Here is a 22,217-nt window from a genome sequence, read left to right on the forward strand (position 1 = left end):
GCGCCAGTGGCGACTTTGCCAATCCTGGTGTTCTGTGGCAAATGCCAAGCGTCCTGCACGGCGTTGGGCTGTCAGCACAACCCCCATCTGTGGACGTCGGGCCCTCATACCACCTTCATGGAGTCGGTTTCTAACCGTTTGTGCAGACCATGCACATTTGTGGCCTGCTGGAGGTCATTTTGCAGGGCTCTGGCAGTGCTCCTCCTGTTCCTCCTTGCACAAAGGTGGAGGTAGCGGTCCTGCTGCTGGGTTGTTGCCCTCCTACGGCCCCCTCCACTTCTCCTGGTGTACTGGCCTGTCTCCTGGTAGCGCCTCCAGCCTCTGGACACTACGCTGACAGACACAGTAAACCTTCTTGCCACAGCTCGCATTAATGTGCCATCCTGGATGAGATGCACTACCTGAGCAACTTCTGTGGGTTGTAGAGTCCATCTCATGCTACCACGAGTGTGAAAGCACAACCAACATTCAAAAGTGACCAAAACATCAGCCAGAAAGCATTGGTACTGAGATGTGGTCTGGGGTCCCCACCTGCAGAACCACTCCTTTATTGAGCGTGTCTTGATAATTGCCAATAATTTCCATCTATTGTCTATTTCATTTGCACAACAGCATGTGAAATTGATTGTCAATCAGTGTTGCTTCCTAAGTGGACAGTTTGATTTCACAGAAGTTTGATTCACTTGGAGTTATATTCTGTTGTTTAAGTGTTCCTTTTATTTTTTTGAGCAGTGTATAATTTTGGAAACTAAAAGGAAGCAATGATGTAAGAAAATATGGTCGCTAATGTTTTTTGCACTTGTCAGGGGAAACATGTTCACACACAGCTTTCCTTGCCCTATAATTGCTGCTTTGTCTGCTGCCGCTGTAGTCACTCTCACATACATGGTTCTAGTTGATGACTTATTGCACATTTTATTACTTGGCGACACAACAGCTTCTATGCCATTATTTTTGGCAAGGTCAAAACCTGCAAAATATTAACTTTGTGTTTAGCCAGGTTATGGTCATAGTAGGAAGGACATCTTCCCAACACTGCTGTTTATTGGCTTCAATTATAACAGCGGTGCAAGAGACTGATATCTCCCAAGGTGGCAATTGGAAATATGTTTTCTATATGCAAAATATAACCTTTAATTATAAAAAGAATATGTACTTTCCATTTTCTTTTTCAGATTTCCTATTACAACCAGTTTACTCCAGGAATTGTCTCACAAGTAACAACCAACATCTCTGGACTGTCTACAGATTTCGCCAACACTTATCAAGCCTGTGAACAATTTCTTATTGAAAATACGAAGGACTCTAACCAGCCATAAATCTCACATAATGTATCTGTAGACCTATTCTTAAGACCCCGATGCACAATACAACAAAGGCGAAGGACCCCGCCAATATTGCCACAGCCTCTGACTCTCCCTGACATATAATGTTGGGAGAAAGAAGAATCAGGAATGTGGTATTTCGACACCTGATTCTTTTGTTGCAACAGTAGACAAGCCACCACCAGAGGTGTGCGGAAGTGGTTTATTCTCCTATCATCTTTAAAAACACATGCATGATCAGCCAAACTGAGTGTGCATATGTATGGGGAAGAAAGAGGGAAAAGCTGTTGGTGGAACAGCTATCAAAGGTGTATGGGCATCCTTAGATTGGGTACATAACATGTCCATCATCCATCAGACATAAGTCATAAACCACCAATGGTGTTGGGTGAGGAGGAACGCAGCCTAAAAACAGATGGGAAGCAAAAGTTGGTCACAGCTGACAGCTCGGTTCCAGTAGTTTTGAGACATTTTGCACATAATGCACTTTCAGTTGTTGTGATGTCATTAGTGGGATTTTGACTGTTCTTGAGATGTTGCATGAAGTCATAGAATGAATAATTAAATCTGTTAATGTTTTGAGCATGCAACGTGTGGTTTGTCATATACACGTATATTAAAGAAGTGACCTGGAACATTGTATGTACTGTGTTGTATTTAACTGCAGATGTCATTACTGAATTACAGTAGCTGAATCAGACTAATGTCTTTACCCACCAAGAACCAAATAATCCTGTTTGTTAGATATGACACCCCCCCAAAATAAGATGATCACAGGGTGTTCCCAGCGGTAATCTGTTGAGGAACCTGTCAGCAAGTATGTAATTCCCCTTCAGCACCACCACAAAGAAAATGAAAATTAGAGGTTTTGTTTTTCTAATTGTATTTTTTTAACATTTTTCTTTTTTTCTTCTCTCTCATATCAGGATTTATATATAAAAATAAATCAGAAATATTGCAATTTTTACATTGACCCTTAGACCTAATTTAAGATTCCCACTTCCTGTTCTTTCAGGAGTGTCACACAGACATTACTAATAATAGACTGAATCAGACCTTACTTAGTTGTACTGAAGTAGGTAAAGAGAATACTCCGATCTAGGTAAAGAGAATACTCCAATCTAGGCAAAGATCATTGTGAATGAAGGGGAAGCAGGTGAGCTGTGACATCACCTATGGTGACTGGTGGATCCTGTTGTATTAACTGTATAAGAGGTGTTACCTCTCATAGTCATTCTGCCTGTGATGATAATGAGACTTCTGAAAAGTCTCATATAAAGAACAGGATGAGTAAAGTGTATTATTAGGCCTAGTGTTCAGTGTGTAAATGGCAACATTGATTCTATTTTTTTTTTATGGAATGATATTGAAAAAAAATATATTTATTTCTATACACTGCTCAAAAAAATAAAGGGAACACTTGAACAACACAATTTAACTCCAAGTCAATCACACGTCTGTGAAATCTACCTGTCCAGTTATGAAGCAACGCTGATTGTGAATCAATTTCTCCTGCTGTTGTGCAAATGGAACAGACAACAGGTAGAAATGATCGGAAATTAGCAAGATACCCTCTATAAAGGAGCGGTTCTGCAGGTAGGGACCACAGACTGTTTCTCTGTTATCATCCCTATTGGCTGTTGGACTCCGGGAAAATGTCCGCCAAAATGTCCATCGGAGGCGGCACATGCGCAGATTGAGATCTCGGCACTGATATCTCGTCTTCTGAGTTTTCATCTCCCGAGAGTTCGATTGCCCATGCGCCGCCTTTGGTGGATGTTTTCCCGGAGTCCACCGCTTAGAGTATGGAAAGTGCGAGGCTCCAGGCTGTCACAAAATGTTGGCGGAGCCCCTGCACCGCCAAACATCTCGTCCTACCAGAATGGGGCCCGCAGCAATGTCCCCACTCCTGCTGCAGCGACCCTGCCACCTGGGACCCCACTCCAACACCGCTGTTCCCCTGGTAAGCTACCGCAAAAAGTGGATTATAACACGCATCATTTTATTAAAAAAAAATTTTTTTTTTCTATTTTCCTCTCCAAAATTTGGGGTGCGTCTTATAATTCTCAAAATACGGTATAATTTTGTTTTTCACTTTTAAAATATACATTTAACATGAAAGCTGGATTTAAATAATATGTAGTTTTCTGACGTCACAATAAATTTCAGAATCCTCCCGATCAAGAGATGTTCTTCCTGAAAAAAAGTTGTAAATGCAGAATTTACTAAATATTTTTTTAAAAATATATATATTTTTTTTGCAAAACATGATATTGCATTTAAAGGGGATAGGAAAAAAATAATTAGGTGATTCTTTTAATACGCCGTACGTCATTTCATAATGAATCTTCCTTTGTAGGAGAATCTAATCATCTAAAAACGGAATATTGCTGAGTCAATCATTTTAGGACACAATTGATTTTTATCATATTTATTTCTAAGTCAATGCATTAAGAGGACTTTTTACATACTTTACATTATGTCAGGTCACACTAGACCTTCTATTCAAATTACCTTATCCTTTGACTAACCCAATCAGATGCTCTGTGAATGCCTTCTCCGCCCAACTGTCATGCCACCATCGTTACTAGTCCAGAACCTTTACAAAGAGTTGTTGGGGAACAGTATATAAATAATACACACTATGTACCCTTCTCTTACACTACTGTATTTTGGAAGCTTTTTATGATGAAAATAACCAAAGATGTTCTTATAATTCAAGTGAGGTTCCTTAGTGATTTCACTCTAGGTGCTGTAGATACTTGTCATAAGCGTATACCTATACTCTGGTGGTAGTTTGTAATAGACACCATTTTCCGTGTGGGTTCTGATGGCCATCAGTCCATGATATCCATCCATGAACGCTCCTTGTTCAGTCGTGTGTTCTATAGTAAGAGTATACATTGGGGAGACCTTCAGCAGATTTATTGTATTCAGCCAGGCTTTACTCAAGGCAACTGCCTGTAGCTGAAATGAGACCTCCTGCATGACCCCATTGCATAGTTTTAGCATGTCCTGCACCATTATCTCTGTGTAACCCTTGTCCAACCGTTCTTTGGGCCAACCAGGCACAACCGAAACTGCTGAAAAGATGTCATTGATGCTACCAATGAAGTCTTCTCCTTGGATATACCCTGGTGTGCTAAAACTTTCATAAGACACATCCATGCCAACCCATACTGGAAGATATAGATGTTTCTGGTCATCTAGTTTCTTCAGAACATTGAGTGTCTCGTTGAGTGAGATGTGGTCTTTTGGTTTAAGGAAAATTCCCCATGGATTATTGCTTTCGGTAACCAACTTGAGAAGATCTTCCAGTGGAAATGCTGATGATGATTTAGCAAAGATTACCATTGGGGTAAGAGAACTATTTGACTGGACGTCTACCTGGAGCGTGAGCATTCCAGAATTACCTAGAGTAGAAAGACGAAAGATTCTATAAATATTACAACATTTTCAGAATTTTAATGTATCAATGTAATGATATGATTAACATAGCTTCCTATCTACTATAGAAAAGTCCCAAAAACCCTGAATTTCTTCCAAGTCAAGTTTCTCCAGCAAGCTTCTAGCTAGCCTTAAAGGGTTTGTTCCCCTCTACTCACTTCCACATTGAGAAGTGAGCAGGGTAGATGTCGTCACGTCTACTGATACCTGACAGCCATGTTTTCGATCTGTGGGTATTGGGCACCTGTCCCATTTAATAGAATAAAACAGTTACACGGGACCTGTCAGGCTCCTTTTGAGATTAGCAGGCATCAGAGAACGTGATGACACCTGCCCTGCTCACTTCTCAATGCGGAGACAGTGTATGCAACTGAGCCTGGAACTGCATTGGGGGTGATCCAGCTAGTGTATTAGCCCACCCTCAATGCACTTACAAGCTCATTTGCATAAATATTCTAACCAGATTTTCTCTGAACTGGCACATAACTTTGTGGTTATACACGTGTACATGTAATTCTAATTTTATGACCTACACAACCATGCTCTCGGTTTGCTCACACTAAACAATGTTGTCATTGTCTAGATGCGTTTCCCCAACTGAAGGTTCATCAGGAGGCTGATAATGATGACATCTGGTAGGATCACAAGCCCACGTTTATGGAAACGCGTCAAGCAATGACAACGACATCACCGCAATAAGTACCATTACTTTGTTTTTGAGCCCCTTCTGCCTACCCTATGTTTTACTGTTGAGGAGCGGGGCGCCACTGTCGCCATCACTCTAGTGTGTCAACCTCTGCAGGTATCAATTAGAGCGATCTGATTACGGTTAATTAGTGCCCCTTGGTTATCAGCCTGGTATTCTATTTAGGCAAATTTTTATCTATTATTTTGCCCATTCAGTTGTATCTCAGGCTACTTTCTCGATCACTTGTTTGTGTTGTCTGTTTTTCTTGGGTATTTTTTAATGCATATCAAATAAAAATTGGTTTTAAATGGGATTTTTTTTCTATGTTATACACTTTTATGGTCCCAGAGCATTAAGCTATTTTCTGAAATGTTGTTCTGGATGTTGTATTTCTCCATAGTTGGAGATACTTCTTACTTGATAATAGATTCTGTAGAGTTGAGACATTTTCCTCAGCATCAAACCATTTTACTGAAATTCCATCATCATCATCGGGGTGAAAGTACATCTGAAGGCTGACCCCGGAATAGAACAGCTTCTTCCGGTTTGAATTCACTTTGAAAATAAACACAAGTAAAAATCACATATAGTGTCACTATATTGTCTATTCTATTATTCTATCTCCTGGAGCCCACCGCTCCCCAGCCTCAAAGCTTCCCGCAAACTTTGACAATAAGGTTTTGGGGTTTTTAGATTAGATCAGGTAGAGAGATGTCATCTGAATCAGGGAACAATTCAAATTTCAGCCTCTCAGTGTAAGGCTATGTTCACATTGTGTTTTGCCCTATGTTCAGTGGCTCAGTCGGGGCTTAAATCTGAAGTTCTGGAAAAAGGGATTCGGACATATGTCCTGACAGGGCCCTTGACTGTAATGAGGCAGATGGAGTCACTGTGTGCTCTGTTGGACATCATCTTTGGCCATTTATTTAAGATGGGCTCCAAGATGTGGTCGATTGCATCTTGGAGACTGCCTCAAATAGGCTGATACAAAAATGATGTCCAACAGAGCACACAGTGACTCCTTCAGCATCATTACAGTCATTGCCCCCATCAGCGCATATATCCAAATCCCTTTTTCCAGGCCTTTAGACATGAGGCCTATGGCAGCTAAGGAGTGGCAAATGTAAGATTGGTTCCACCAAAAGGACGCCCTGGTGTAATTCTGGACATATACAATATGTGCTCCCAGGTGTGTGAAGAGGTTAAAGAGGACCTTTTGCCAAATTTTTCATGTTGAGCTGGGCACACGATGTATTAGGAGCTCACGATGCAGAGTGGCTGCAGGAATAAAACATTAGTGTCTGGTTTTAATTTTGCATCTTCGTTGCAGAGATCTTAGGAATCAAATTATTTGGCACCTAATGTATTAACCTTTTTTTTTTTTTTTTTTTTTTATTACAAGTGGGTGTTATTATATACTTTTAATTGGAGGTGTGCACTTCTCCCTGTATGAATTGCTATCTGATGAAATATTTGTTGAAAGGTCCTCTTCAACCTCACATGTACAACTGTCTAAATAAACAAACATTTTTACCCTTCTTCCACCGTATACTTATTACGCATTATTAAAAAATTACTTTTATTAAGCATTAAAAAAAAAAAAAATGTTTCGACACTTATCCGGCTTCATCAGGGGTATAAGGGCTTATAACTATGTACCCCTGAAGAAGCCAAATTATTAGTGAAACATGTAAACGGGCTTGTTTGTTTGGTTTTAACAATTGTGGGTGTTGTCCCTTACATAACTAATGCAGCAATAGGAGAGTAGAAGAATAGTGTGCTGAATTTGACAGCAATATTGGAAAATCTACACCTGTTCCATTTTAGTAAGGGTTGGATATATCACATTAGTTTTATTCAATATCATTTAAAATGAATAATGTTTTAATAATGCTAGATGGAAGTGGGGTAATATTTTTTTCTGTTCCTTTTAGACAATTGTAAATGTATTTTGTATACCTAGCCACCATTCCAGGGTCGAAATCTGTTGTTACTGTAAGTGGTTCATCTGGTCACCGGGCTGATAACTTACATGCTATTTGTTTAAATTCTGATAGCAAAGGATCATAAATGTCATAGTAGATTTCCTCGGGCTGACTGTTATCTCGGATGAACAAAAGGTCGTCCAGTTTTAGTGGGTCTGAACTCCCCTGCCATAAAGTCAGGCTGTACCTGTGGAGATAGAGCTCACAGTTATCATACGGATATTATCACTGATGTGTTGTGTAACCTAGCACAGATGTGTATCCCATATACAGTGCAAAGTGTTCACATCACGGCTCACTCATAAAAAAATTGTATACAATCATACAAAAAAAAAAAAAAAAAAATCAAACAAAATAAATTGATGAATAAATTATTTATTTTGTTAAAAAAAAAAAGTTTTTTAACCCCTTGGCACAAATGAACGCAGCTGTTTAACTATTTAAATGCCCCTGTCAATCACTGACAGCAGCATTTTAAATCAAGCGATCACCGATGCGATGGGTTACCGGCGACATAGTGGGCTTCATAGTAAACCATCGTTTACACAGTGTACTGCAAAACATTAGTGATACAGTATACAAAACAAGCAATCAAACCATTTTAAGTCGCCTAAAGGAACAAAAAAAGAAAAAGGAAAACTAAAAAAAAAATTATAAAAAAATGTAAAAAATCAAATGACCATGCTTTCTCAGTTCAAAGATAAAAAAAAAATAAAATAAAAAGATAAATATCTTGTATTGTCGCGTCCGTAAAAGTACAATCTTTCAAACTAGAAAAGTAATAAATTAACCGTAATGGTAAATGCTGAAAAAATAATAGAGACAATAGAATTGACGTTTTTCTGGTGCCTCATCTGTCTAAAGAAAAATGCAATAAAAAGCCATCAAAATGTTTTATATACCCCAGAATGGTATCAATGAAAACACCATTTCACCATGCAAAAAATAAGCCATCACACAGCTTCATCAATGGGGAAAAAAAAGTTTCACATCTGACAAATTTTTGTTTAGATTTTTTTTAACCACTAAATGATTAGAAAAGAATATATATAAAGTTTAGTACCATCATATTCAGACTGACCTGTAGAATCATATTGCCATATATTTTTTGCCATACAATGAATGAAACCCAAAAAACATGGTGGAATTACTGTACATTTTTTTTTAACTATTTTAACCCACTTGGACTTTGGAATATATATATATATATAAATAATATTCAGTGGTTTGTATGGTAAAATGAATGGTGTAGTACAAATTCATCCCTCAAAAAAGCAAGCAAGCTATGTCGACAGAAAAATAACAAAAATGAAAAATTCTCAAGGAGTTCATGATCAAACCCTCTCCCTCTCCCTAATACATTATTTACCAGAGAGAGCTACAAACATCCCTAAATTGGAAATTCAGAGTGTTTGGCACAGCAAAGGCAATTGAATTCCCAATAACAGGAACTTTTCCCTGTCTATACGATCTAACCCTAAAATAATCCACATGGACTGTTCTGTCTCCAAACCATTGCACTTTTATAATTTACAGTATCCATCGCTTAGTGAGATACATTATATTGTCAAAAGTATTGGGACACCACACATTAACTCAACAGCTTCTCTGACCTCCAATTCTACATCCATAGACATTAAATATGGAGTCTCTCCCTTTGTAGATCTCCCTCACTTCTGGGAAGGTTTTCTACAAGATTTTGGAGGGGTCTGTGGGAATTTCTGCCCCTTCATCCAGAAGAGCATTTGTGAGGTCAGACCCTGATGTTGGGGAGAGGCCGGGATCACAATCTCCAGTCTAATTCTGCATGAGGTTGAGGTCCAGACTCTGTGCAGCTGCCATATTTCTTCCATCAAACTCCCCCCTCCACGTCTGTATGGACCTTCTGCACTGGAAACAGTCATGGGAAGCTGAAAACGGCCTCCTCCAAACTATTCCCACAAGGTTGGAAGCTACAGTTGTCCAAACTGTCTTGATTCCTGAAGTGTTAAGATTTTCCTTCTCTGGACCCCAACCCCTGAGAATGAACTCCATGGTATTATTCCTCCTCCACCATCTGTACAGCGGGTACAATGCAGTCAGGGGGTAACGTTCTCCTGGAATCACCAAACCTAGACTCCTCCATCAGACACCAGAGAAGTGTAATCAGTCACTGCACAGAACATGTCTCCTCCAGAGTCCAGTGGTGGCGGCTTTACACCACTCCATCCAACATACAGCATTGTGCTTGGTGATGTAAGGCTGCATGCAGCTGCTCGTCCATGGAGCTCCTGGTGGGGGCGCAGTGTTTGTGCTGATGTTACCAGAGGAGGTGTGGACTCTGCAGTTATGGAGTCAGCAGAGCATTGATGACTTTTCTAACCTCTGCTCCTCAGCACTCGGCCCCCACTCTGTAACGTTATGGGGTCTCCACTTTGTGGCTGAGTTGCTGTGGTTCCTTCCACTTCTCAATAATATCATTCACAGGTGATGGGGGGAGATTTAGGAGGAAGAAATGTCATGGATGGACTTGTTACCCCAGTGGCTCCTATTACAGGACCGTGCTGGTATCTGTGAGCTCTGCACCACCGGCCGCTCTGTCACATGGTAGTAAAGGCAGACGGGATGGCGGGGGAGTGGAGGTTATAAACAGGGGGCAAGGGGCTGGATGTTGTACATCAGGGGTCTGGATGTTATACACTGGGGGCAATGGAATCAGATGAACAAACCTAAATTCAATGATTAAGACGTGTGTCCCTATACTTTGCTCTATAGTGTCTGTATACTCCTATGCTATGGCTTACGTATGTTCTTCTGTGTGTAATACCTGGGCGGTATCTCGTAGTTTACATGTTGATCTTTAGTATAATATATATATATATATATATATATATATATATACACACATGTGTGGCCCCAGTATATCACCTTACCGGTCAGATTGCTTCAGGAGCCAGTAGAAATTCTGCCAAGCCGAGCGAGTGAGAACAGCGCGAGCCGGGAAAGTGATTCTTTGGGGCAGATCTTTTACTAGATTGTACATCTTCTCAATCATTTCTTTTGAATAAGTTCTATTAGAGATGATAGGTGGCAAGTATAAAGTCACCCAGCCAGGAGAGATGGTGATGTCAGGGAACCTATCTTGGATGAGGTTTAGAAACCTGTAATTATAGATTATTAGGGCTGTATAAGATTAGAAAAGTTTGCTTTCTTCAAAAAAAACAGTGCCACTTTTGCCCACAGGCTGTGGCTGGTATTGCAGCTCCGGTCAAATCAAATAAAGCCAAGCTGCAATACATGGGCTAACGTGGCGCTGTGCAAGTATCAATCAGCTTTGTATTCAAATTCTAATATATATACATCACCAAATACTAACTGTGTCGCATTTACTCCTATCTCATGATAGACATTGGGGCCGGGCACGATATCTGCATTTAGCCATACAGGACGGTTTATAGGAGTTTTGGAGGACTTAGCAAGTAATATGTCTAGTGATGGGCCAACAGCTTTGATATTCTTGAAGTCCAACTTGATACCTGTATGGGATAAACCGAAAATATGGATATGAATTAGATAAATACATGAAAGGAGTCTTTACATGGACTCTGAGGACACTTTCATTGCATTTACTTAAGGACTGCTTTTTATCACATTAGATAATATATCAGACGCACAAAACATAGCTACTTTCTTCCTGAACCAGCATCACTTTTGTTCATGGGCTGTTCATGATATTGTAGTTCTGCCCTATGTATAGAAAGCTGCAATGCCAAGAAAAGCCTGAAACTAGAGGAAAGTAGCCTCTTTAAAACAAAGGGGAAATTCATAATCCCTCTACCCCATTTTTTTCTGCTGTCAAAAACTCACATCCTGGTATATATGTTCCCCATCCTGGTATATACCGTATGTCTCTTATCCTGAGCCCCATCCTGGAATATATGTCCCATCATGGTATATACAGTATATCCCTTATCCTGGGCTTCATCCTGGTATATACAAGTGCATCTCACTAAATTAGAATATCATCAAAAAGTTTATTTATTCCAGTTCTTCAATCCAAAAAGTGAAACTCGTATATTATATAGAGTCATTACAAACAGAGTGATCTATTTCAAGTGTTTATTTCTGTTAATGTTGGTGATTATGGCTTACAACCAATGAAAACACTAAAGTCATTATCTCAGTAAATTAGAATAATTAACAAAAAACACCTGCAAAGGCTTCCTACTCATTTAAAAAGGTCCCTTAGTTTGTTTCAGACTATATATATATATATATATATATATATATATATATATATATATATGCCCCATCCTGGTATATATGTCCCTTATCCTGGGCCCTTATTCTGGTATACATGTTCCTCATGCATGGGTCTCTGTGCCACAATACACTTCAGCTGAATGTGTGTCTGAGGTTGCACATCCAGTTGAAGTTTGTGCTGGCGTCGGGGGCCCCTCACCCGCAGGGGCCCGGTTGCGACCTCTGAAACCGCAATCGTTAAGCCCCTGGGTTCCAGTAACGATACCCCATATATGTACTACACCCCATATAGAGCTTTCTTCATCCCTGAAGCTCGTACATCATTAGCGCTTGTTCAGACATCAATTTTTCACATCAATGTTCACAGTTAGAACACGAACCCATTAGAATCTATGGTGCTATTCACATGTCTGTGGTTTTTTTGTGGTCTGCAAAAAAATCATGTAGAAATGATCCTCTAGGGTGTGTCTTTGGTCTCCTATGCGGAATTATTTCTTACCTTGCGAAGACCGAATGACGGTATCCAACCATTCTTGCAGGGTGTTGTCACTATATACAGCGGGTGGATGAGCCATAATCGGAATATTTGTCTCATTTGGGGTTCCTTGTCCTTCCACATTGACATCAGCTTCTAAGACCATGATGCCACCTGAGGAATTATACATAGTCACCATGTGAGAATCCTCCCAGCTGTTATATAAGTATGGGTTCAGGGATGGTTTTAGGGGGTCTTGGCTACTACACCATTTTCTAGGACTGAAACCACAGAAAAACACCCACTAGAACCACTCAGTATGTGTAACATACCTGGCGGCGTCCTTGCATAGTGGTCCATCTCCCACTGTGCAGGAGCGCGCACTTGATCTCCTGTCCAGAATGTCTCTCTGGCTTCCCTCCATGCTGTCTGTTTGTGTCTGTCTCTGCTGCTTAAGGGCGGCGCCCGATCACTTCCTGCTTTTTGTACCTGCTGTGGGTCACACCCCTTGTGCGTCCTCAGCCTATTGCTGTCTGACACTTGGTATATAGCTCAGCAGCTCCCTTCTATCCCTGCCTGAGCAAAGTGTTTTCCTTCAGTGTGTGCTTGCACTCTGAAGGTGCCAGGTCCCGTCTTTGTTTCCTTGTCTGCCTTTCCTGGAGGCTGTATTTCCAGGCCTGTCTGAACTTAGTCCTGTATGTCTCCTGCTTTGCGGTATTAGTTCCCGTGTCTGAACTAAGTCCTGTATGTCTCCTGCTTTTCGGTATTAGTTCCCGTGTCTGAACTGAGTCCTGTATGTCTCCTGCTTTTTGTATCAGTTCCCGTGTCTGAACTGAGTCCTGTATGTCTCCTGCTTTTTGTATCAGTTTCCGTGTCTGTACTGAGTCCTGTATTTCTCCTGCTTTGCGGTATCAGCTCCCGTGTCTGAACTGAGTCCTGTATGTCTCCTGCTTTGCAGTATTAGTTCCCGTGTCTGGACTGAGTCCTTTCTGTGTTCTCTTGTCTGTCCTGTCTGAACACGCTCCTAGCCTGTTCCTCCCGCCTTCTAGGGGCCGATTACCTAGACCTGTTCCTGTATCTTGTCTGTCCTGTCTGAACTCGCTCCTAGCCTGTTCCTCCCGCCTTCTAGGGGCCGATTACCTAGACCTGCTCCTGTATCTTGTCTGTCCTGTCTGAACACGCTCCTTGCCTGTTCGTCCCGCCTCTCTGGGGGCAGTATTCCCAGACCTGCTCCTGTATCCCGCTGCAGTGTCGGTCTCCTCCGTACACTCAGTTCCAGTCTGAACTCTCTCCTATCCTTTACCTGTTTTGCCTCTATGTCCGTTCCCTTCCTTTTTCTGCAGAGTCTGAACTCGTACCTAACTCCTGCCTGTTGTCTCTGTACTCCCGTTTGTGAGTTTGTGGTCCACTCGCTACTTCACTGCAAGTACCCTGTGGGTGTCTGGCTCTGTCTTTCCCTTCCTGTCTGTTCCGTGTGAACAGAGTCCTGTCCTGCCCTGCTTCTGCCCGCTGCTCCGGCAGTCCTGTCCTGCCCTGCTTCTGCCCGCTGCTCCGGCAGTCCTGTCCTGCCCTGCTTCTGCCCGCTGCTCCGGCAGTCCTGTCCTGCCCTGCTCTGCCTTGTCTGCACTCTAGCTGTGCTTGCCTGTAACCCTCTGCCTGTATTGTTCCTGAGTCCCGGTGTGTACTGGGTCCTATCCCGCCTGTGTTCCTACCTGCTAGTGCCTCCCTGTCTGCACTCTAGCTGTGCTTGCCTTTACCCCCCTGCCTGCATACCCGCCTGCCTGCATACCAGTCGTGCCTGCCTATACCCACCAGTCTGTGTGCCAGCCTACCAGCCTGTTCCTGTATTCCCCTGTGTGGGTCAACAGCCGTGTCCGGGGTCTGTCCTGGAGTAGCACCTGGTCCCTCTGCTCGGTTCCTCCTTGGTGCACTGGCGTCGTATGCCGTCGTGCGACCCTGGTCGGATCGGGTGAATACTTAGTCACGCCCCTCCAGGCATTCACTCTCCGGCGCGGTCCAGTGGAATCACTACCAATCCCACGCACACGCCGCTTAGCCCGGGCGTGTGCATAACAGTATGTAGTAGTGGAATTATTGTGGAAATGTATTTACTACAGTATATGGCAGTAATGTGTGGGCTCTTTAGGAGAACAATATTTGGACACTGCATATTATTTTAAGGACTATGCAATAGTAGTAGTATGTGGGATTTTTATGGCAGTAGTATGTCAACAATTTTTAAAAATAAAGATAAATAAGGTACATTATTATAAGAAATAAAATGACAATAATGGCGGTTGTCCAGGCTTGGGCTACAAGTCTGCAGTCATTCTATATGACTGCAGACTTGTGAATCCTCACAGTATGCAGTTTGAGCACTTACAGGCTTCTCCGGTGGCATGTGATCACAAGCATGCGATTTGCATACATGTGGTCACATGCCGACTAGACGTGCACGGCCTTCCTTAATACAAGTGAATTGAGCGAGGACGGATACGTTTAGTTGGAATGTGGCCGGAAGTATGCAAATCACATACTTGCAGTCACATGACTGCCCGCTCCCAGCCATGGACAATCCTGACAGCGCGCATTGTGAGCGCTATGAGGATTTGCAAATCTGCAGTCACATAGAATGACTTCAGCGTTGAGCACCACGGCTGGACAACCCCTTTAAATGGTTACTGTTATCTCAACAAATGTTGCATAATTCAGATTTCAAGCAAGTATAAAAAAAAAAAAACCTTTTACATCTATTTTATCAAAGAAATCTGCTTCTTAAATCCATCTTGCTCAGCTACGATGTACTGCCAGCTCACCGAGATGTCAGATTACAGCTGCTTATTGGAGGGAACTTCAGAGTGAAAAAGAGCTAGACACACACAGACCCATTCAGTTGCTTTCTAGTGAGTGTTATATCACACCCAGCGCTGAATTCACAGCTACACTGCTCAGTACTGTTGTATAATGTCCTCCATCCTGCTGCTGATTCTGAACATATGCTCTAGAGAGACAGGAGAACAGGAGTCCCTCATGTCTGTGTGTGCTGTGTATGGGATATATCATAGTGGCTAATCTTCACCCACTCACTCAGAGACAACTGAAAATTAGAGATGAAGTCAGCAAAGGTAAAATGGTGAATATTTACAGGGGGGAATGGGATAGATTGCCACATAAGTAGTTGTGTTTTATAGTACAGAGCTAAGGTATTAATACTGCAGGCTTCAGAGCTGTAATTGTAGCACCCTGAGGAATCGGCTGCTACAGGGGTATTACACCTCAAGCCAGAGGTGTGGTATTCCACTCCCGGGTAAGGATGGAGTGTGGAACTGAGCTAGTTAGCTGCATACACTACATACATCCCATTTCCGGGGGACAGATCGACGGTACTCCCACCAGTTTATGTGCAGGTACGATAGTGTCTGTCCCTGGCTGGAGTGGGAGGGGGGTGGAACATCCCAGTAGTGTAGGGGCAGATAGGGGGAGCAGTCTGGGTAAGGCTAGGAGCTCATTGGGTGCTGGTCACCTGAGCTCACACATAGAGGGAGTATATAAGGTGGGCACCATCTTAGGACAGGGTCTTTTGTAGAGTGAGTCAGTCTGTCAGAGTGTAACCTGAGGAGCAGAGCAGAGAAGCTCAGCCAGAAGGGCTGACAGGGAGTTGTGGTTCCGGCTGGGCCCAGCTCCAAGGCCAAGAGAGAGAGAGGAGTCAGAAGGACCCAGAGAGAAGGAGAAGGAACCCCAAGACCCCAGAATACAAGCAACAGGGTGAAGGGTTGGCACCTAGGGTACCGGATCCCAAGCTGGCAGAGAGAAAAGCACACCTTAGCCAGAGACCGGAGGTCGTGGGCAGGATCTGCCACGACCCTCACCAAATCCACCAGGAAGGCAGACCAAGTATAGGGTCAGGGAACCCAGAGGAGGTGTACCCACTAAGAGACCCGAGGGAGCCGGACATAGGTGGATCCCTGGTGAGAACGGCCAGAAGAGAGGGAAAGTCAGACAGGAGCTCAGGACCACGCTCCAGAACTGCCTGGGGGTTAGCCGAGTCCAGGACCTGGTGGACGCAGCACGGCTCGGGTGGTCGCTTCAGGCCAGAGTGACCATAAGAACACCCGTAAGTAAAAACCCCTGAACTGCACAGCCCGACTCTGAGTCTTCTTGCTGATTCATCCTGCACCTTCACAACCACCATCCTCCACAACTGACCCCCTGAGGCTATACCCCTCCCGTTGGGGGTTATACTATCAGAAGCTGCACACACACCATCAGCCTCAGCGGACCCTGCTGCAGCGGCGGCCGTATTGACCGCAAATCAACGGGTGGCGTAGTCGACACTAAAGAACATCCAGCAACATCTGTAGGACTGCCACACACTGAGCTTGACACCCTGGGCACGGACCGGGTCACCGCCACTCGGAGACTACAACCCCCATCTGATCCGGCTCCGGGTATCCCCCAAACAGCACTGGCCCAGGGGACGCGTCAACTTTGGCGTAGTCGGCAGGATTACGTGCCCGCAACAACCGGGTACTGCGTGCCTGAAGAAAAGTTCACCGTTACCTCAAAAAGAAGTCTCCCGCCGGTTCCGGAGGGTCCCCGCCAACGGACCCCATCACAGGTCGTTTCCCGCCGGTTGTCCGCCATTTGCAGCTTTTTCCCGCCATCCATGGAGTTTCCCGCCACTGGGAGACGATTCCCGCCATTTCCAAAGATTTCCCGCCTTGGAAGAGCGGACGCCATTATGGGCGTGCCAGAGGGTGGCATGAGGCCACCTCCCATCGTGGGCCAGGTCGAAGAATGGCGCCAAAAGCGGAAACCGCGCCCACCAACAGAGACTGTGATGCTGGAAGTGTCCATCAGCGTGAGAGAACTGCCCCTGGAACTGACAATCACTAAGTTGCCCCGGGACCACCCTCAATGTGGGCGGAGACGGAACAAAACAGCGAAGATGGGTGCAGCCTGGAGGAGTCTGGAGAGAGCGCACCCGGAGACAAGAAGTCTGGAGAGGAGTCCAGAGAAAGCGTACCCGGAGATGGAGGGAGAGACAGGCAGCACCGACCCAGTGGTCAGGAGCCTGCTGCAAGCAACAACCCCACTAGGCTTAGTGGAGATCCTAGCACAGCTCCCCCGAGACCGGGAGTGTGCACAGACCGCGCTGGAGGGCCTCGCACGGAGGATGGCCCAGGTGCAGCAAGACACGCTGACGGAGTGGAGCCGTGAGATGGCCCAGCAGACCGGAACCCGTCAGCGGAGCACGCCACCCGAGACGAGGAGACAGACCGCCTCTGAGGATGGTGCAGGAGGAGTGAAGGCCGGAGACGGCGCCGAGGAGGGAGCTGAACGGACGGAGGCAGGTAAAGGGGACGTCTCTACCCCGGGCCGAGAAACCGTGTACCTGTCCCAGCTCCCCGTCCCAGAGCCCGAAATTCCCGCTGCCGTGCCCGTCGCTGCATCGTCACCGTGCCGGACTAGGCCTCAAGCAGAAGCCGCGGCCGCGACCCCTGTGACGTCACACGCCTCGACCCTGAGCGCGGCGAAACAGGAAATACCATCGGCCTGGTCGCAAGGTCTAGTACCTCCGGGCGCCGCAATTCCAACAGCGCCCCCTACCTCCGCGGAGCCACCGGCCTGGTCGCAGGGCCGAGTACCCCCGGGCGCCGCCGTCCTTACGGTGCCCTTTACCCTTAGGGTGCCCCAAGCCTGGTCGCAAGGCCCGGTCAACCCGGGCGCCGCTACCATCAACGCGCCCTCAACATCTCGAGTGCCGCACCTGGGCGAAGATCTATTTGCCCAGCACACGTGCCCGGATGGGCAGCCCTTTGTATGGCCCCAGGAGTACTACCAACTGGAACTCCAAAGAGCAAGGCCCCTGTGCGAGCCCCTGATTCCGGCTCCGAAGCCCGTCAGGAGAACCCCGCTCCCGCTAGAAGAAGCACAATTCGAGTGGGACCCCACCGGAGGAGACCTCATGGGGTTCACTCAAGAAACGCGGGCAGCTGCAGCAGAGCGAGTGGAGTGCTGCCGCCAGCAGTTGGCAGCCTTCGAGCAAGAGCGGAAAGAGAGGCGGATCCGTGAGCAGTGGCTGCAGGAACAGAGCGCAGGGCAGAAGAGCCGGACCAGGAGGAACCCCCGTGCAGCTCATGGTCCCCGTACCACCGGGACTGTGATTAAATTCAACCTGCAGCATGGGTGGGGCTTCATAAGAGACCATCATACCCCCGGCGACGTCTTTGTAACCCGCAGAGACGTAGAAAGCCATCTGCCGGAGGGACACAGAGGTCGTGACCTATATGTAGGGGACGAGGTCACGTTCACCCGGCACAAGTGTGCCAAAGGACCCTACGCCCTCCATGTGCATCGCCTGACGGAGGAGGAGCTGCGGTGTGAGGAGGAGCAAGAGGACCCGGACGGGTCTGAAGATAAAGAAGGAGCAGGAGGACGCCGTCGTTAAAGTACGGTAAAGAGACTGTAAATAGTTACCCGTCGGGGTACAGTGAACTGTTGCTGCTTTAAATATGTCCCCGTTGGGACAAGTGTAAACTGTTACCCGTGTGTCCCTTAATCCCACTGACCGAGGACTGAGAGCGGTCATTCCTTCCTTATACCTGGTCGAGGACTGAGAGCGGCCATATCCCCTTGTATATAGTTGCACTTTCTAAGGCGCCCCCTACCGGTTTTATAGGAAACTGTTGTTTTTCTTGAAGAGACTGTCGCACTTTACCCGGTCACAAGTTGCACTGTGGCCGGAGGAACAAGAATGTTATTTATGAAAAGTTTATGCTGATATATATATTGTTTTATATGTTTATGTTTGATGAAAAAAATTGTATGTTTTGGATGTTTATTCTCTTACAGCCCGAGGACGTGCTGTGATTTACCAGGGGGGAATGTAGCACCCTGAGGATTCGGCTGCTACAGGGGTATTACACCTCAAGCCAGAGGTGTGGTATTCCACTCCCGGGTAAGGATGGAGTGTGGAACTGAGCTAGTTAGCTGCATACACTACATACATCCCATTTCCGGGGGACAGATCGACGGTACTCCCACCAGTTTATGTGCAGGTACGATAGTGTCTGTCCCTGGCTGGAGTGGGAGGGGGGTGGAACATCCCAGTAGTGTAGGGGCAGATAGGGGGAGCAGTCTGGGTAAGGCTAGGAGCTCATTGGGTGCTGGTCACCTGAGCTCACACATAGAGGGAGTATATAAGGTGGGCACCATCTTAGGACAGGGTCTTTTGTAGAGTGAGTCAGTCTGTCAGAGTGTAACCTGAGGAGCAGAGCAGAGAAGCTCAGCCAGAAGGGCTGACAGGGAGTTGTGGTTCCGGCTGGGCCCAGCTCCAAGGCCAAGAGAGAGAGAGGAGTCAGAAGGACCCAGAGAGAAGGAGAAGGAACCCCAAGACCCCAGAATACAAGCAACAGGGTGAAGGGTTGGCACCTAGGGTACCGGATCCCAAGCTGGCAGAGAGAAAAGCACACCTTAGCCAGAGACCGGAGGTCGTGGGCAGGATCTGCCACGACCCTCACCAAATCCACCAGGAAGGCAGACCAAGTATAGGGTCAGGGAACCCAGAGGAGGTGTACCCACCAAGAGACCCGAGGGAGCCGGACATAGGTGGATCCCTGGTGAGAACGGCCAGAAGAGAGGGAAAGTCAGACAGGAGCTCAGGACCACGCTCCAGAACTGCCTGTGGGTTAGCCGAGTCCAGGACCTGGTGGACGCAGCACGGCTCGGGTGGTCGCTTCAGGCCAGAGTGACCATAAGAACACCCGTAAGTAAAAACCCCTGAACTGCACAGCCCGACTCTGAGTCTTCTTGCTGATTCATCCTGCACCTTCACAACCACCATCCTCCACAACTGACCCCCTGAGGCTATACCCCTCCCGTTGGGGGTTATACTATCAGAAGCTGCACACACACCATCAGCCTCAGCGGACCCTGCTGCAGCGGCGGCCGTATTGACCGCAAATCAACGGGTGGCGTAGTCGACACTAAAGAACATCCAGCAACATCTGTAGGACTGCCACACACTGAGCTTGACACCCTGGGCACGGACCGGGTCACCGCCACTCGGAGACTACAACCCCCATCTGATCCGGCTCCGGGTATCCCCCAAACAGCACTGGCCCAGGGGGCGCGTCATAATCTCCCACCAACTCAATGTTTTAGTAATTTGTGTGATCCTGCCCCAACACTGCACATCGATCCCATGCCACATGACAGTATAGGAACTCCGCTAAACTGATGTCTCTGACTGACAGCAAACTTTTTTGACTGTTTCCAGGGTCGGCCATTAGAACTGTGAGTATAATGCACCCTGCAACTCAGGATCATCACAAGATAATTAAAACTATATTTTTACAAAGTTACTCAACTTTTTTTTAATGTAAAATACCTGAAAAAATAATAACAAAAATTGTGCGATCGCTGAAGTATAAAGAACTATTTGTCAGCGCAGTTTATAAATTAACTGGGAAGCAAAGAATGTCTTCGGGACAAAACTGCTGATGGACGGTCTTGTTACCCTAAGACTGCAATAGAGATTTCATGCCCAATAAATTCTCTCGTCATCAAAATAAACAGCTACACCGGGCTTACAAGAGTATCTCACACACTTGTATATGACTACAGCACCTGGAGGGTTAAAATTAATAGAAAGCCAAAACCAGGTCGCCGGATATTGATCCATAGCAGAATACCTATATAGCATATCACATCCCAATGTGGAGCTTTCCTCAGTCACCTTTTCCCATTGATATTCGGTTACAGTGAATAAAAGGTACAGAGGGAAGGATTAAACTGCACAATGTTCATGTCACACTTTGTCCTCCTATGTGAGCCTTTATTGCGGAGAGTACATAGAAAAGAATTTAAAAATTGGTAATGGGTGCAAACATCAAGCTTGCTGACTGTTTCCGGAGCCCCCAATCTTCCATGCACCATTTAAAATACAAATTTTTGTCCTTTGGGTTCCCTGATGTCCTTGCAAACTCTGTAACCCCATAGCTACTATCACATTTAAAGGGAATCCGTCAGCCAGCTTTTGCTATATAATTTGAGAGCAGCATTGTGTAGGTGTAGAGACCCTGATTCCAGCGATGTGTCACTTACTGGGCTCTGTGTTGCTTTTTCAATAAAATCAGCGTTTTATCAGCAGGAGATAATCACTACAGGACTAGGTGCCCTATGCCACCTAGTCCTTCTGCTGTGAAACCCCGCCCCCACCACTGATTGGCAGTTTTCTTTCTTTTGACAGAAAGCTGCTAGATCTGCAGCAGAGAAAACAGTGATTATATCAAAATGACAGCATGCCGACCAGTAAGTAACACATCGCTGGAATCCTGCTCTTAGATTACATAGAAAAGCCTACTGACAGATTTCATGGGATTGTTAGTCCCACTGAGGACAGAAACTAAGCCAGTATCCTATTTTCCATAAAGTCTTAAATTCTAACATTAGGATATACAGTGGGTACGGAAAGTATTCAGACCCCTTTAAATTTTTCACTCTTTATTTCATTGCAGCCATTTGGTAAATTCTAAAAAGTTTATTTTTTTCTCATTAAAGTACACTCTGCACCCCATCTTGACTGAAAAAAAAACAAATGTATGAGATATGCTTATTCTGTATTGTCTGTATAAGTCCCCCCTAAAATTTGTTAAGTGCTGCGGAATATGTTGGCGCTATAAAAATAAAAAAATATTATTATTATTATAAATGTAGAAAATGTTGCAAATTTATTAAAAAAGAAAAACTGAAATATCACATGGTCATAAGTATTCAGACCCTTTGCTCAGACACTCATATTTAAGTCACATGCTGTCCATTTCCTTGTGATCCTCCTTGAGATGGTTCTACTCCTTCATTGGAGTCCAGCTGTGTTTAATTAAACTGCTAGGACTTGATTTGGAAAGGCACACACCTGTCTATATAAGACCTCACAGCTCACAGTGCATGTCAGACCAAATGAGAATCATGAGCTCAAAGGAACTGCCCAAGGAACTCAGAGACAGAATTGTGGCAAAGCACAGATCTGGCCAAGGTTACAAAAGAATTTC

At 45.1% G+C, this 22,217-nt stretch overlaps 2 protein-coding genes across 3 annotated transcripts in view; one reads left to right on the forward strand and one right to left on the reverse strand.

Moving 5' to 3' along the window:
* Positions 1-5,773, forward strand: part of ACOT11 (acyl-CoA thioesterase 11) — a 26,491-nt gene extending 20,718 nt beyond the window's left edge. The window contains exons 16-17 of the mRNA XM_073643434.1: positions 1,176-4,683; positions 5,356-5,773. Of these exons, the coding sequence (XP_073499535.1) occupies positions 1,176-1,319 (144 nt within the window). The 3' untranslated portion in view covers positions 1,320-4,683; positions 5,356-5,773. The remainder of the gene's footprint in view (positions 1-1,175; positions 4,684-5,355) is intronic.
* Positions 3,759-22,217, reverse strand: part of FAM151A (family with sequence similarity 151 member A) — a 26,590-nt gene continuing 8,131 nt past the window's right edge. Inside the window, exons 3-8 of one of the 2 annotated variants that reach the window (XM_073643432.1) lie at positions 12,187-12,336; positions 10,801-10,960; positions 10,358-10,585; positions 7,493-7,632; positions 5,878-6,015; positions 3,759-4,738 (exon numbers count right to left, since the gene is read on the reverse strand). In XM_073643432.1, the coding sequence (XP_073499533.1) occupies positions 4,071-4,738; positions 5,878-6,015; positions 7,493-7,632; positions 10,358-10,585; positions 10,801-10,960; positions 12,187-12,336 (1,484 nt within the window). In that variant the 3' untranslated portion in view covers positions 3,759-4,070. The remainder of the gene's footprint in view (positions 4,739-5,877; positions 6,016-7,492; positions 7,633-10,357; positions 10,586-10,800; positions 10,961-12,186; positions 12,337-22,217) is intronic. The other variant, XM_073643433.1, reaches the window with a different exon arrangement.

Source organism: Phyllobates terribilis, unplaced genomic scaffold (assembly GCF_046119375.1).
Source record: "Phyllobates terribilis strain yellow unplaced genomic scaffold, ASM4611937v1 Scaffold_8__6_contigs__length_399053987, whole genome shotgun sequence".
NCBI lineage: Eukaryota > Metazoa > Chordata > Amphibia > Anura > Dendrobatidae > Phyllobates > Phyllobates terribilis.